The following is a 15567-nucleotide window of genomic DNA, read 5'->3' as shown; positions in this document are numbered from 1 at the left end:
TTAAAAATATTGAAAATGAATTTTTTGTTTTATTTTATTTATTTATTATATCCAAACAAATTTGAGGACAGGCCCGGGGTTGTGGGGTGAAGGAAGTTTCTAGTTTGTCATTACTACCTCCTGCTCCATCTGGTTCTTGCTGAGTTCACCCCATAGAGACCCCACTGCAGCTAGCACTAGCATTTCTCCATTATTCTGTTCCCTCCAACTCCTGAGCCAGATTCCAGGCTCTGTGTGACCCATCATGGGATTCCTACCCTCCTTCTCCCAGTGTATTAGCAAACAGAGCTGGTCGAGAAAGCTATGAAAAATAAGCAAGTCCCATCCGCAGTCACTAACTCAGGTTGATGCCTCTATCCCTTCCTGAATTAGGAGCTCCCTGGCTCAGCTGATTGGGATTTTATTTAGCTAGTAGGTCATCTTGCAGGCATTTTCTTTACTCCCTGTTGCAAGTGCCAGGTACTTGCTAATGACTGCCCCCCGGGTTTGCAGTCTGGGGAAGGCATGTGCACAAACAGCGATTCTGGTGCTAGGTGAGCACGGAGAGCCTCTGGGAATGTTAGAGGCGTCTTCATCTACTCAGTTGGCTATAACAAGCTACTGTAGACTGGGTCACAAACAACAAACACTTATTTCTCACAGTTCTGGAGGCTGGGACATCGGGGATCAAGGCACCGGCACATCTGGTGGGAGCCTGTTCCTGGTTTGTTGACCGCTGTCTTCTCCCTGTGTCTTCTCCTGGAGGAGAGCAGAGAGAGAGGAAGCAAGCTCTCTCTAGTCTCTTCTTCTCAGAGCACTAATCCCATCAGGAGGGCCCCACCCTCACGACCTCATCTCCTCCCAAAGGCCCCACCTCCTCATACCGGCACTTTGGGAATAGGCTTCAACAGATTAATTTTGCGGGGGACACAAATGGTCAGCCCACCTCCCAGAGACTCTGCCAAGCTGACTAGGGAAGAAGTGAGGATCATTCTGAGATCTTCTCCTGCCCATTTCATAGTAGCTAAAGCATACATTGAAACTAATAACCATAGTTCTCTTTACTGGAAAAAGTAGAAAATAGTTTTGGTCTGTGCTGAAATGAAAAGCAATAACCCAAAATTGCATATTTTTGTGCATACACCAAAGCTATCATGATGTGTGCTAAGTAGAGAGAAATTCCCTCTTACTTTCATGCCACTAATAAGAAACTGAAAACTGGAAGAAAAGGAACTGTCACTCTTCACTGTACATACTGAGAATCTCGAAGACACTTAAAATGTCAGACACTTAGGTTGTCCTCAAAGCCGTCCATCCCTGTAGGATGCTCATTGTGTGGAAAGAGGGAAAAGTAGTAAACTAGGGCATAAGGCAGTTTCCTACTGACATTTTCCTCCTGGATGCTTGTCATGGCAAGCAGAGTGATACGCTTCTTTAAACTGTCATACAGGAAACTAAGTAAACCCTGAGCCCGGGGGACACAGGCTGATGTTGCCTATATCAATTCATTTCATTTTAACTACAACCCTGTGAAAGAGGTAGTTGTTGTCCCATTTCACAGATGAGGAAACTGATGCCCAGAGAAGTTAAGTGACTCAGCCAAGGCCACACAAGGCTAAAGATTGTAGAACATGGAGCTGAACCCATTTTTGTTTGACTCAAAAGCTCTGGCAGATATTTAGTGAACTTCTTACCTTCAGACAAGCGGCGGTCAGAGTGTACACAATGATGCTGGGGAGATAAAGGAAGAGGTGAATGGGAGAAGCATGTCCATGGGAGATGGACTTAGGAGCGGAGGGATTGGGATAGAGGGGGTAAAGAAGAAGCCCAGGCCATTGGAATCTCAGATTTAGGGATTTGAAATTGATGATGCCATCTGCAAAAGGAAGAGAGAGTCAAGAACAAGAGTTGTCTTGTGGGAGATTAAATAATAATATTCGTTTTAGGTACAGAAGTTTGAGTTTGCACTAAGACATCCAATTAGAATTTCAGTCATCCACATGGGTGGTGGCCAGTCCGAGAGCCATTATGAACAATTCTTGGGTAGAGTTCCCTATCAGCTGAATATCTCTTAGACCCATCAGCCAGCCCACCTGTCGCCATTTTATCAGCAAGAATATTGAGGAAAGCTGCTTACCCATTTGTGTACATGTTTGTGCATATTTTATTTAAATTTCTCACTTAGGAAGCTTACAAAAATAAATGCAATGCAAAAATATTTTAAAATCAATCAACTAAAGTAGAAGGAACTTGAAAGATAAGATAGAAAGAAAGATGAGGATGATACATAAAATGCAAATAGCAACGTCCTGACTGTGTTCTAGATGCTCACAGGGAAGGAGGCAAGATGGCAAAATTGTTAAGACTGAGGACCCCGGAGTCAGACTGTCTGGCTGCAAAGCCTGGTTGTGTGGTTGTGTCACTTACCCAAGTGATAAACCTCCCTGGGTTCCTTTTCCCCACCTGCACAACAGGGATAAAGAGAGGAAGTCCTGCATGGGAGTCATTGTGAGGATTACACACATACATACATGCACGGTTGCTAGTATTAGTTCTGAAATTTCCAGCAGTCAACACAAGTACAATGTTTCAGTGTTCATATCTTAAGGTCAAATCACTCATTCATTAATATATTTGAAAACCAGACCAAGGCAGTTGGAGTTGGGCGCTCCACTGGGCCCCTGCCCCAGCTCTAATAAATAGGCCCTCGGACACATGCCGATGGGTCTAAAGTGAAGACTGTTTCGTAACTTCCTCATGGAAAATGGTTTAAAATGTTGGGGGCGGGGATGTTTGCCAGAACATCCCTTAATGTGTATTTAACCAAGTGCATTCTCCGGCAGAGTGAAATCATTTGGAGAGCAGTGAGAGTCCAATTTAATCCAAATTTATTGACTCTTTGGCCTAGCAATCAGGCTGTTTCCCATAAATATTATTCCATGCCTCAGAGTTTTGGTAAACACTGAGACGTTGTGAGCTCCAGTTGTGTTCTCCAACAAGTGCCTGAAACTCAGATGTCATGAGCCGACAAGTGAGGGCCGCTCTTCATGCGGTGAAGGTCGGCTCACCTGGGAGAAGGCAGGTGGCCCCTTCAGAGAACAGTGAGAAGCTGCTGCTAAGACAGCAGTTCTAAATCTTCAAAATCAGACCAACACCTTGGCAGGTGCTCAGTGACTATTTGATGGATGGAAGAAGGGGAAAGAGGAGAGGAAAGAGAGGAGAGGAGAGGAGAGGAGGCATGTGTGTTAATTTTAGCCTAAAAAACTACCTCACTTGTTACCAAACAGTCCCTTGGATGACCAGAGCACCTCGATAAACGTGCATTTACTTTAAGTAGTGTTCCTTGCTGGCAAAAGTTCTGAAACAAACAGCTTGCAAAACGTGTTCCAGGGAAGCGAATGAGTCATCTCACTGTGTGGCCAGAAGTCAGTTAAATATTTGGAGACATCCAGCAGAAGTTATTTGGATCACGGGAGAAAGCGCTACTTCATACTGTCATCAAATATTGATCAAAAGCTCAGTTCTAAGGAGTTTTGAAATGAACTGAGTTCTTCTAGGGACCGAGCATAATATTTTCTGGGGTTTACTAAGCTCAAATGAGTTGCTTGCATTGCATTTAAACCCCGCTCCCAGAACTCAGTCTCTTCATTTGTCGCTGAGGTCACATAAAACCTCCAGTTTAATCTCACTGTGTGAAAACAGACTGCACCATAATCTATCAGGGAGTGAGCTGGTTTGCTGCCCCTTGATTCGGTAAAAAGCAAACCATTCCTCCCGTGGCCAATCTGTTCTCCTTGCTAGGACAGTGTAATTTTTACTGCCACGGGATTCTGCCTGTTGATTTAACAGCGTGTGCTTCCCGTTAAGGAGCAAGATGTTTTCTAACTGACTGCACAAACCTCCAAATCATGTTTTCCCCATCAGTCATGAGACAAGAAATATTAGCCCTTGGGGCCAACCCAGCGGTGTAGTGGTTAAGTTTGCATGCTCCGCTTCAGCAGCCCAGGGTTTGCCAGTTTGGATCCTGGGCACGGACCTGGGCCACGCTCATCAAGCCATGCTGAGGTGTGTCCCACACAGAAGGACTAGAAGGACCTACACCTAGGATGTACAACTATGTACTGGGGCTTTGCGAGGGAAAACAAAGAGGAAGTTTGGCAACAGATGTTAGCTCAGGGCCAATCTTTCTCACCAAAAAGCATGCCTTTAAGAAAAAAGAAAAAGGAAATATTAGCCCTGATAGAAAAGCGTAATTGTTCTTCAGAAATGACTCTTTGTATTTTCACCAGTTAGTGGCAGTTGGCTTCATAGTTCCAATTTTAAAAATCATTTGGGTTTTCTCCCAAAATTTTAAATGGAGGATTTATGGCAACAGTAGTATTTCATTGGTCTTTTTCTAGAATGACATATTCACCTGAGGAAAGGAAGAACTCTTTGTCTCTGAATCAGAAACTTACTTTCTCTTCTCCATTTATATTACTTAGTGCGTGGTCTCTACTGGGAGCAATTTTGCCCCCTAGGGGACATTTATTAACGTCTGGAGACACTTTTGGTGTCACAACTGGAAGGGGAGGTGCTCCTGGTGTCGGGTGGGAGGCAGGGACCCTGCTCAACATCCTACAGCGCACGGGACACTCTCCATCCGCCACAACAGAGAATTATCCCCCAGATGTCACCACTGCCAAGGGAGAGAAACCTGCGTCAGTGCTCTCCTTCGTCCATCGCGGCGCACAAATGCTGTGGGGATTTGCATTGCACGAGGCTGAATAGCCCTCTTGTCATCTGCATTTTCCTTTGGTTGTTACGTTGGTTTCCTCCATCTCCCTGTCATCTTGAATAAGCAGTTCTCATCCACTTTCCTTCTCACTCATCCCTATTGAAACCCTCAGTGTTGGTTTTCATCTTCACCCTGTGTAGACAATGCTCCCCCACCGTGGTTGGTCACCAGGTGCCTCCTCTTTGATTGCCCCCAAAAGCTTTTTCCATCTCTGATTGGGCTTCTCGGGGGCCCAGTGGGATTAAACCCTCGTCCCAGAAGTCCAGTTCTCTTTCTCCTACTCTCTTCTCAAGTGCTCCGGTGTCCTTTACTGACGCCCCACTTCCCTCCCACAGCCCACCTGGGGTGCTCCCAGCTCACCCTCTAAGATTCTGTCCTTTTCTTCCCTTGCAGCCCTCCCCCACTTTAGTGGATGGTGGCTGATCCCTCCTGAGTGCGTGCTCCCCAGCTGAGCATCAGTTGGCTTTGACCTCCCACCAAAGCTTGTTGATTCTCTCCCTTCCTCCCAGCCACTTCCTCTTGGCTCCCCCACCGTCAACCTAAGTGTTGTCTCTCCATAAACATTTATCAAGTGCTTCTCCTGTGGCAGACACTTTCTCATTGTGGAGACACAGATTAATAGAACATAGTCTCCGCCCTTGTGGTGCTCGCAAACTAGTGAGGGGGACAAAAGAAAGACCACACTGATTTCAGTGCTGAGATGGACATCCGTATCGCAAGCCACAGATGCACAGGCAGGCCTGCCGGCAGAGCTGGGACTGCATTTCTCTACGCAGGCTGAACAGAGGGTGTGCTCCAAACCGTCTTGGTGCACCCAATCATTAAATATTGGGGAGTGGGAACCTTCAGGACATGTAAATACATTTTGTGAGTTATATACATATACTAATAATCTATTTTTACAATATAACCAGAAATAGAAATTATTTAAAGATCAACTTCAAAAATAAACAAAAATATAGTTAGGTGTTACAAATGAATGACAAATGTAAATTAGCAACAGGAATAATAAATATGAATTAATAGTAAATAGAAATGTCCACTTATTTTCATTGGAAACCTTGCCCTTTTCTTCTCCTTCAGCTCCATACGTATGATAGCCCTATTCCTCAAGGGATGAGAAACACCCAGACATGAGGAAAGGCGGAAAATTGTTACCTCCTGTGTTAGTTTGCTCCAGCTGGCCTAACAAAGTGACACAGACCTGGTGCCTTAAACAATAGAAAGTTATTTTCTCAGAATCCTAAAGACTGGCAGTCCGAGATCAAGGTGCCCACAGGGTTGGTTTCTCCTGAGGCCTCTCTCCTTGGGTTGTAGGTGGCCGTTTTCTCACCTGTCCTCACATGGTCTTCTCTGTGTGTGTGTGTGTCGGTACCCTAATCTCTACACACAAGGACAGCAGTCATACTGGATTAGTCATACAGATGACCTAATTTAATCTTAATTACATCTTTAAAGACTCCATCTCCAAATACAGTCACATTCTGAGGTTCTGGGATTAGGACTCCAACATACACATTTTGAGAGGGACACAGTTCAGCACCCCAGAAGGGGCAAAAGGAGGGAGCGGTGTTTCCAGACCCAGGGAGAGCTGTAGCAGATGACGGATGGGGAAGAGGAGGAGTGATTCCCCTCACCCCTCTCTGCTCCCGCCCCTGAACCGCCCCCTGGCCCTCCCACTGGTAAATCCAACAGGAAACAAGAGGACAGGAAGTGCAGGCCCTGGAGGTCAGCCTCCCGGAGCCAGAACCCCTTGGACAAGGGTGTGAGGGGCAACAGGGAACACGCAGCCAGCCCTTCCCCAAAGGTGGCTCCTGGTTGGCGATTTCTGGGTTAAAACAGTGTAGGCCCTGCTCAGGGTCTTCTAGGGTTTCATGTCTCCCCCCGGCACAAAAATGAATTTGGACACAGTGCTTCCTTGAGATGAGAATTAATTCTTACAAAACGTCTGCAGTGCATCAGGCGTCATCATTCGTAAGCGTTCCTTTGGGGCCGGAGTCCAGGTTTGTGACTGAAGGGAGTCCTTCCCGCTGGTTGAGCTCTAACCCGGTCTGCGTGTTGGTCTCTCCTCAGGAGCCCGAGAGGCAGTACATGCACATAGGCACCATGGTGGAGTTCGCCTTTGCACTGGTGGCCAAACTGGACGCCATCAACAAGCACTCCTTCAACGACTTCAAGTTGCGAGTGGGTGAGTTGTGCCGAGATCTGCTTTCGGTTGTGGAGAAGGAGTGGAACAAGGAATAAGTTCTCAGGAAATGTCAATCATCCTTGCCATGTTGGAGTAAAACAATGACAAATGTGTCCTTAGAGCTGCAGGACTGGCTTGCAGGTGGAAGGACTCAGGGAAATTATGAGCCCCTGAGGCACTTTTGTACAAATTAGAAAAAAATATCTTCTTTGGGTGGACTCAGGCTGCAAGCACTTGGGTTAGCAAGTGGCCTGTGAACTGGATTTCAGTCCCACTACCCTTGTCCTTCCAGCTAGGGTCCCTCGGCAAGCCGTGGCATGTATAGCCTTAAGCTGTCCTGAGGAGCTGGTTTAAGCCATGGGCTATAAGCCGCTCCATTATTTTATGGACTGCTGCCAATGAAACAGGGACCCACCACAGGCTATAAGATGCATCCAGACTTCAGAGATGTAGAAATAAAAAAAAAATCTTAGAATGATTCAAATAGTCACACACTCCTGGCGTCACAACTTCCAAGAACCCCACACGTGTGTGCTAGGTGCTCAAAAAGCTGCAGCTTTTCAGATTGAATGTTCAAATCTGAGAGAAAAAGCCAACTTTCTTTCAAGTGAAAAAAAATTTCTAGTAAGTTCTTCCCTTACTTTAGGTTGATTCTTGAGCATGTTCCATGCTTATGTGCCTTTTACAAATGTCTATCAAAAAAACAAAAAGAAGTGTGTTTGAAGCCCTCAGGTTCGCACACAGCTGCCTTGTGATGTGTGCAGTTACTTGCAGCCATTCGTGATCTGTAAGAGCTTCTTTGACCATTTTATGTTTTTCTTGGTAACATTTTGCTTCTTCTGAAAGCAAGTCCGTGTAAAAGTAGTTCTTTTAACAAATTTCTTCTGAATGGCTTTTCACTCCTTTTGCATACAGATTTTAACGTTTTAAAAAATCCCAATATTTAGGGCTATTTTCTTCTTTTGTTCTGCATATGTTCTGAATTTTAAAACCCAGAAATATTCCACATCTTTTGAGCAAATGGTATTCTCTTCACCATATGTATGTCCTGTTAATCATCAGCATCTGGACACATTTTCTTTACACTCTCTCACCCCCATGCACAGTGGACCTTTATCCAGGCTCTACTGTATACAAATGTGAGTAGCGCCAGGCGGGCAGGAGGCCACCCCGTCAGCCGGCTGACCACATCAAGCGTGGAGGTGTCCCTTTGACCCTGGAACTTCTCTATTGTTTTGACAGCTTCAAAACTGGGCTTCTCAAACTTTCATACTGCCCTGCTCTAAAAAATAAATCTATCGTGTGGCAGAATGACCCCTCTATTGTCAAACATATAGGGACCAAAATCATTGCTCTTCATTGTGAGGTGGCACAGGAATGATTATTTGTGAGTCACATGTGTACATCCAAAGCACAGTGTTCTTGGTCTGGACCATAATAATATTTTCCAAATTAATGAGCAATTGATTGAATGGACCTCCGATTCAATACCTATTATTGAGTGCTTCCTTTATACTGATTATTGAGTAACGATTAATACCTATGCACTCACCCCACACGCCAGCTCTTTTAGATTTCTAAGGAAGCCTAAGCTCAGTGTTTCACCGGGCCTTTGAGTCTGCCTTCCCCAAACCCTCGGCCTCTCCCAGGTGGCCGCTTCCCTGCCCCACCTTGGTGCATGGCGCCTTCCGGTAGCACTTCACTGTAGGAACTCAGAACAGTAATATTGCACCCCCAAAAACGATGATTCAAATAATAAGAATCGAATTCACTTTTGACATCCTTTTCTGCACATCAAGCTGTAAAAGCAGTCGGTTAATGGGAACCACAAATCAAGCAGATGCCTGCACTAATAGAGATCGCCCCATTGCCGGCGATCATCAGTCCAGGCTTTCTCCCTTTCCCCTAGCTGTTGAGCAAGCAGGACTCAACAGTCAGAAGAAACGCTGATGGCAGAGGGGGCTGAGATCACCAGCCAGCTGCTCGAATGAACTATTTGGGATGTCTAAAGCAGAGGTGTGAGTTTTATTGAGTACTGCACAAAAGCAAAGGAGAATTTCTCTCTCACCTCTTGTGAGCCTTGGACAATTAGGTGGACCAGTGTTTGTATGGCACTTCCTGCCTGTCTTTCCACTGCAAAGAGGAAGCCTGGCCTCAGATCTGTAACAGGCTGTAGAACCATGCAGTTCAGCAGTGGGAAATGAAATCTCTCAGAAACACCCTCCATAATCAAGGGTTTCCTTGCAAAAAAAAAAACCCCCACAAAAAAACCTTCCATAAAAGTGCATTAACTCATTGAAAAGAAAAGAAAAAAATATGTATATTTCAAAATTAACGTTAACTACAAAAGTAATGGAATACAATGTAATGATCATTTCTTCCTTAAGACTATATAGCAACATAGAAAAATAATTATATCACAATGTTCACTTTTTTAAAACATAATTTTATGTTATTATGGAATAATGATAAATGGACATATAGCATGAATCAAGGTCCAGAAGGGAAAAAAGGACGAACATAGTTTTAATGTTTTTGAGATGATAGAGGAGTAATTTTTCTTTGCTCTAGGGTTCTATGAGTTGGCTTAATCTTTGTTCAGTAGTGATGATTCAGGAACATTCTTATAAAACTTTTCTGTTTAAGACAGTTACTATCATTTGAATCCAATTCTGATGTGCCACAGGTATTAATCATGGACCTGTAATAGCTGGTGTAATTGGAGCTCAGAAGCCACAATATGATATCTGGGGCAACACTGTAAATGTGGCCAGTAGGATGGATAGCACCGGAGTTCTGGACAAAATACAGGTAATTCAGTCTGCTCTGTCATCATTGGCCAGGTCTGTCCTCTTGGAAACCATAAATAAGTGTATAATAATGACAATAATATATTAAAACAAAGGAAAGAAAGTAAACCTTGAAATTTACTTGATCCTTTTTATTATGGAAATGTTAATTAGTTTCTGCACTGTTAACACAATAAAAATTGTAATAATGTAATATTGCATTTGTGAAGGTAAATGACCACAACAACCAACATGGCGGTATGACAGCCTGGGTGTGAAGTCCAGGAGGGAACCCCTCCCTCCCGTTCCCTCTCCCAGCCCCTACACCCTGAAACAGGCTTTACAAGGGAGAGAGATCATATAACCAAAACTAGACATAACCTTCTGCCCTCCTCTCCAGGATGGCCGAATTGGGAGGAGGATTGAAGGAACCAATGAGGGAGAGGCAAGAAATGAAATTAAGGGTGATATGAAATGACAGTACTAAATTGTACTAGCATGGGATGTGGGCATCTAGAAATGACTGGAAGATTTTAGAATCTACCCAAGACAGAGAAAGCCAAGATCTGACAAATTAAAAGCTTTGATGAATGCATGCACCTGCTTGGGCACAGTACCAGACTCCTAGAACAAGAGACTAACCTCTCCAAATGAGAAGGGGGCGTATGTGTGTCTGTGCTGAACTTTCTATTTGCCTCACTCTCAAAAAACAATGGTTCCACATTTCACCCCAGACATGTATTCTGGAAGATAAATTCCTGCCAAATGGCAAAATTGTATGAAAATCATTGGACACAATAGGCTATGTTGATTTTTTTCTCCTTTATGCAGAATTCGGTGAGCCCCTATACTGTGTGTCTCAGCTCGTCCAAGGTCCTCAAATAACCTTGCCTCCAAAAGTTATGATGGAGACTTAGAGTCCTTTATTAAATCTGTAGAAGACATCAGCACCAGTATCATCAAGAACAGGCTTTCATTTATCCTCTGCTTACCTCCTGGCCTTTCACACTACTTCACTCCTTCATCCAAGATGGTTCTATTTCTGTGGCCTTGCTAAAGCATATCTTTAATTTTACATGGAAGGTGACGAACATTACTTCTAAGGGTTCACCTTCTTCTGGTCAGATTATTAGCCCACAGTTACTGAAAAGTAAGCAGCCATCCTACAAAGAGAAGGGAGAGATAAAAGAGAAAAGTGACAGGAGGAGGAGAGGAAATTTTCCAGGCCTTCCCAGTCAAACTAACCATTGCCAAGAGAAAAGAGACAACTTGCTCTGCTCACGAGATCCAACCCAGAGGAAACTCTCAACAGAAATGGGGCTCCTCTGAGTGGGCTGGAGCTGTGGTCACTGTCTGTGGAGACAGACCAGTTGCCCACCCTTGAGAGGAAGGGTCTGCCATCTTGGCAGCCTAGTCGAATCCTGCCCTGATGACACCATGGCTTCTAGGCCTTTCTACATGCCCATCACTGGTCGCTTCCAATGCCCAGGGATGCTCCAGCAATCCTGAGTGGTTTTCTGTTTGGGGCGGGGAGAGGCAAGCTTCTACCAGGGCACACTTTCCCACCTGTAGGCCGACTTAGGCCCCCACCACACACCTAGAACAGAAGATGGATAGTAGTTTCAATGTTCTTCACCACTCTCCAAGCTGTTTTCAAGCACTTGAGATAAGTATCAAAAGCAATATAAGAGAGCCTGGTCAGGGAGAGCACTCCCTCCTGGAGATCGTAAATCCCCTACAGGTCACTGTTTAAAATGGGTTTGAGCTCATACGTGTCTCTAAGAGGATACTGGGCATCATAAAACTCCATGTGATTTAGTGCAGAGCAGCCACCTGGACAGTCTCTTTGCTCTCTGAGCCCCAGGGAGGAAATTAGATAGGTTGCTCCCTGTCAAGAGTGAAGTACTTGCAGGCCTTTGTGTGCTCACTCAGCCCAGCAGCTGGAAGGTTCGCATCTGGGTAGGTTTTCTTCTTCTGAGGCTGGAGCTCACTCCAGCTCCAGGAGCCTCTCAGTCCTATTGATGTGCAAAACACGTCGTTAAATGCCAGGAAAAATAAAAAATGAGAGGGAGACCATTAAAAGCTTTTCCTGGGCCTGAGGAACAGGTTCTCTTTATTAAAGAGCATTACACTCCCACCAGGCTTTCTAGCCTGGAAGCCCAAAGAATTCGCTCCCAGCCAGGCTTCCCCTGGAGTTGGAGAAATAATAGCTTGTGTTAATCGGGAGATGACTCCCTCCTCCCCGATTCATGGTCATTGTGTGGTTAGTGTTACAAATACCAATGGATAGCTAAAAAAAGCCAGTGGGGATTCTTGGCACCAATAAATACTTCAACTGCAAAATTAACTTTCAAGGCTCCAAAAGATGTGTTTGTTCTCTGCGTGGAAGGTCAGAAGTCAAATGCCTGGAGCATTCTCAAGTGCTGATTGCCCCTAAGCACTCTGATAGGAGAACACATTTGTAATGTGAGTTTCTCAACTATGGCCATATTCTTTCAGTCCTTGTCCAGAATCCAAAGTCCTTCCTGTGCTGCTGGCTTCGCCCTCCAGCTACACTTGTCCTCCCCTGGGCCGGGTCAGGGGAGAGGAGGACATCAGCGTCTGGCACCTGGGTCCCCTTTTCCTTCCTTGAGGCCTCACTCAGCCCTCCAGCCCAAGGAGGCTGGTTCATTGCTGCTGCCATTGCCCCCACCACTGCATCGCCCCCCGACAGTGCCCACAGCAAAAACAAAATTGTGGTGTAGCATTGCTGTGTTGTCCACAAGCCTGCCTAGCACATGTGCGTCACCCACATGCCCAAGGGGACTGGGGCCCCACAGGTTCCCTTGTGGCAGCCACATCCACTTCCTCTGATGAAATGGGAGAAAATCTCTCCTCCTCTGCTTTTTTACATGGTTCCAAAGCAGTGTGATCAGGGGTTTCTGGGAAAACAGCTCCCTCTATCTCTGCTCAAGACCCAGATACCTCCTAGGGGACCTGGCTGGGGGACCATGTTCCTGACTAGTGGGTCTTCTCTCACCTCAGAAGCTAAGGACTCATTCTTGGCTGCATCTGTGCATGTCACCCGTCCTCTGCCTCAGAAAATGTCTCTTGCAGGAGACTTCTCTGACACTCAAGCAGACAGACCGAGGCCGGGGCTGCCGTCCCCACAAGTTGAGCACAGCGCAGGTTCAAGCTGAGATGCTGCAGACTCAATACCCGACAAGGCACCTCCCTCAGGGAGAGAAGCTGTCCTACCCAGCAGGCCCTGGACGTGATTCAGCAGCTGGGGTCCTTGCCTCCTGGTGCAATGGCAGGAAATCACAACCCTTGTCACATGAACAGGCTGCAAGGGAGGGGCTCACTCCTTTTGTCATCTCATGTCAACCCACTGAAGTGAGGAAACTCTCAGGACCTGACTGAGTGTCCCGCCCACGCACAGGCTAGTGCAAATGCCTAGTGTTCTTTAGTTTTAGGCCATTGTATTCATGTGCGTTAAACTGAAACACGTGGCCACTGGCAGGAGTCGACTGTGCCTCTTCTCAGTGTTTTCTTCCATCTTTACTGAAATCTATTAATATTATTTCATGAAATGATATTCATGACAATTTGTAAACATCATCCAAAATTCAACCACTCCCAAAGTATTTTGATTTATTTTCTTCTCCAGGTCTGTTATATGTGAATACATAATCTTCACATGGTTGAAATCACAGCAGGGATCCAGGCTTAAGTCTGCTTTTTTGGGGTGAAGTGTTCCACATTATTCCATCATCTCATCCGTGATATTGATCCTGTGACAGCATCCTCGTGGACTCAACCCTGGCGATTACTTGAATTTTAGGTGTTGCCGGTTTTTCACTGTCACAGCACTGAATTAAACATTGTCCCTAAATTTTTTTTCTTCTCGTGGATTATTCTCTCTCCTACTGCTTTCTCAGGAGTGGAATTAATGGGTCAAAGCACGTGAACATTTTTTGGTTCTTTGTCCTTCTAGTGTAATGACCTTTCAAAAGCCAGTGTCAATATATGCACTTGACACTTTTTCATGTGTCAATCTGCTTCTAGGTTACTGAGGAGACGAGCCTCATTCTGCAGACCCTGGGATACACGTGCACATGTCGAGGAATAATCAACGTGAAAGGAAAGGGGGAACTGAAGACATACTTTGTAAACACAGAAATGTCGAGGTCCCTCTCCCAGAGCAACCTGGCTTCCTGAAGAGTCGCCTTCATTTTGGCAAGAAGACTGTCGTTTCAGGAAGGTACAATGCACTTTCTGACTGCAACTTTTGTCCCTCGTTTTTGATGTGCGTGCTCTGTTCTGTCCTCTGGAGCCTTTGCAGACTTGTCCCCATGACCCGGTGGCATACCGTTTGGTGTCTGATGTGTGCCAAGATCGCTCTGCCACTTGCACTGTGCTTACTCCTAAGCAAAAGGAAGAGGAGTGTGCGTTATAGGAGAAAAGCATTCAAAGAACTAACAAAGACGATAGAGGTGAAACAAACAAAAATTCTTAAGGCAATAAAACTAGGGGGTGTATATTATCTTCGGTGCATGTTCTTTTCTGGAAAATATGGTAGCTCGCCAACCGCATCCGCTAGTCTGATATTAAAACACACAGTATTTGTGAATAAGTTGATTCTGTCACCTCACATGGAATTTGACTGTGTTCATCCACGTGTCCATTGCCAGTGGCTGTCTGAGGGCCCCAGCTGGGATCCCTGGCTGTCACCTTGCTCTGTTGTGTCTCGTACCAGCAGCACGTAGTCATCTATCACCAGAATTAGTTCTCACTACCTAGGAACAGTTTTGTACCAAACGCGTCTGATGTTTTGATGCCATTGTCTTTTGTAAGGTTAATTCATTAAAAGTTTTATGTACTTTGGTTTATAGTCTGTATCTTTTTCCTCCCTTTCTTCCTGCAGTTTGCTCTAGAATTGAGGTTTGTTTTCCATTCACTGTCCCTGTGGACAGTTGTTTCAGAAAAAGTCCTCCAGAAGCAAAGATTGAGATATCCTTGAGTAATTCAGACCAGGACAAATTTTGTGATGCAGATCATTGGTTAGGCAACTCCGTGGAAAGAAAGAAAGCATGCTCGATGTGTCACATGGTCTAGTTTTCATGTTGGCATCTCTAGAAAACATTTTCAGGAAAGAATATTTTAATAGTAAAAAGATTCTGCTAGCAACAGCACCCCTCCGTCCATGTACTCTGGTTTAACTTAATTCTTTGGGAAAGCATCAGACACAGGCTGCATGAGTCATTTGGAATTGACCGTGTACATCAGCATTCACAATAGCTTGAACTAACTGGAGCTGCTAAGCCCCACAAGCTGCCTATTATGTCTGAGGAGGCTTAAGAAGGCACCGAGCCAACGTCTATGCAGTTTTGAAGAGAGAGGAACTGGAAAATTTTGTTCTTATAAATCCAACTCTAAGTTTGGGAGTTTTCTCTTCACATAAAGAAATCATACTTTGCCAAAGGGTGAAAAATAGAGCAATTGTCTATAATCTCCTGTTTAAAAGCAAAGCTGCAAATACCAGCCTGGTTGAGCAACCTTGGTTTCTTTCCGTAGCTCCAGGCCAGCCTCTAAGAGGTAGAGGACCCCAAGGATGCGTTAGGAGGCAGCTTCTTCCTGGGAACTCAAACTTGAAACACGAACCCTCGATTTGACTCTTGACTCTGATTTTTCACGAGCTGTGTGACTCTCAACACGTCTCTCAATTTCTCTTAGGAGTGTTTTTCTCATTGGTAGCTGACGGGATCAGGTCGGATTAAAAGAGCTAATGACCATGCGAGAGCCTGGCAGGCGCCCAGGGCTTCCTTCCGCCAGCACCTTCGCAGCACGGCCAC

At 45.2% G+C, this 15567-nt stretch overlaps 1 protein-coding gene across 3 annotated transcripts in view; it reads left to right on the top strand.

The window, feature by feature from the left end:
- ADCY2 (adenylate cyclase 2) overlaps positions 1–15416 on the top strand; it is a 402902-nt gene extending 387486 nt beyond the window's left edge. The window contains exons 23-26 of one of the 3 annotated variants that reach the window (XM_014828435.3): positions 6830–6944; positions 9631–9755; positions 13781–13976; positions 15290–15416. In XM_014828435.3, coding sequence (XP_014683921.3) covers positions 6830–6944; positions 9631–9755; positions 13781–13933 — 393 coding nt within the window. In that variant the 3' untranslated portion in view covers positions 13934–13976; positions 15290–15416. Of the gene's footprint in view, positions 1–6829; positions 6945–9630; positions 9756–13780; positions 14600–14639; positions 14762–15289 lie in introns of those variants that run through there. The other 2 variants (XM_014828434.3, XM_014828433.3) reach the window with 2 other exon arrangements.
- The last annotated feature ends 151 nt before the right edge of the window (positions 15417–15567 follow it).

Source organism: Equus asinus, chromosome 10, assembly GCF_041296235.1.
Source record: "Equus asinus isolate D_3611 breed Donkey chromosome 10, EquAss-T2T_v2, whole genome shotgun sequence".
NCBI classification, from domain to species: domain Eukaryota; kingdom Metazoa; phylum Chordata; class Mammalia; order Perissodactyla; family Equidae; genus Equus; species Equus asinus.
This window is presented reverse-complemented; position numbering and strand designations above follow the sequence as displayed.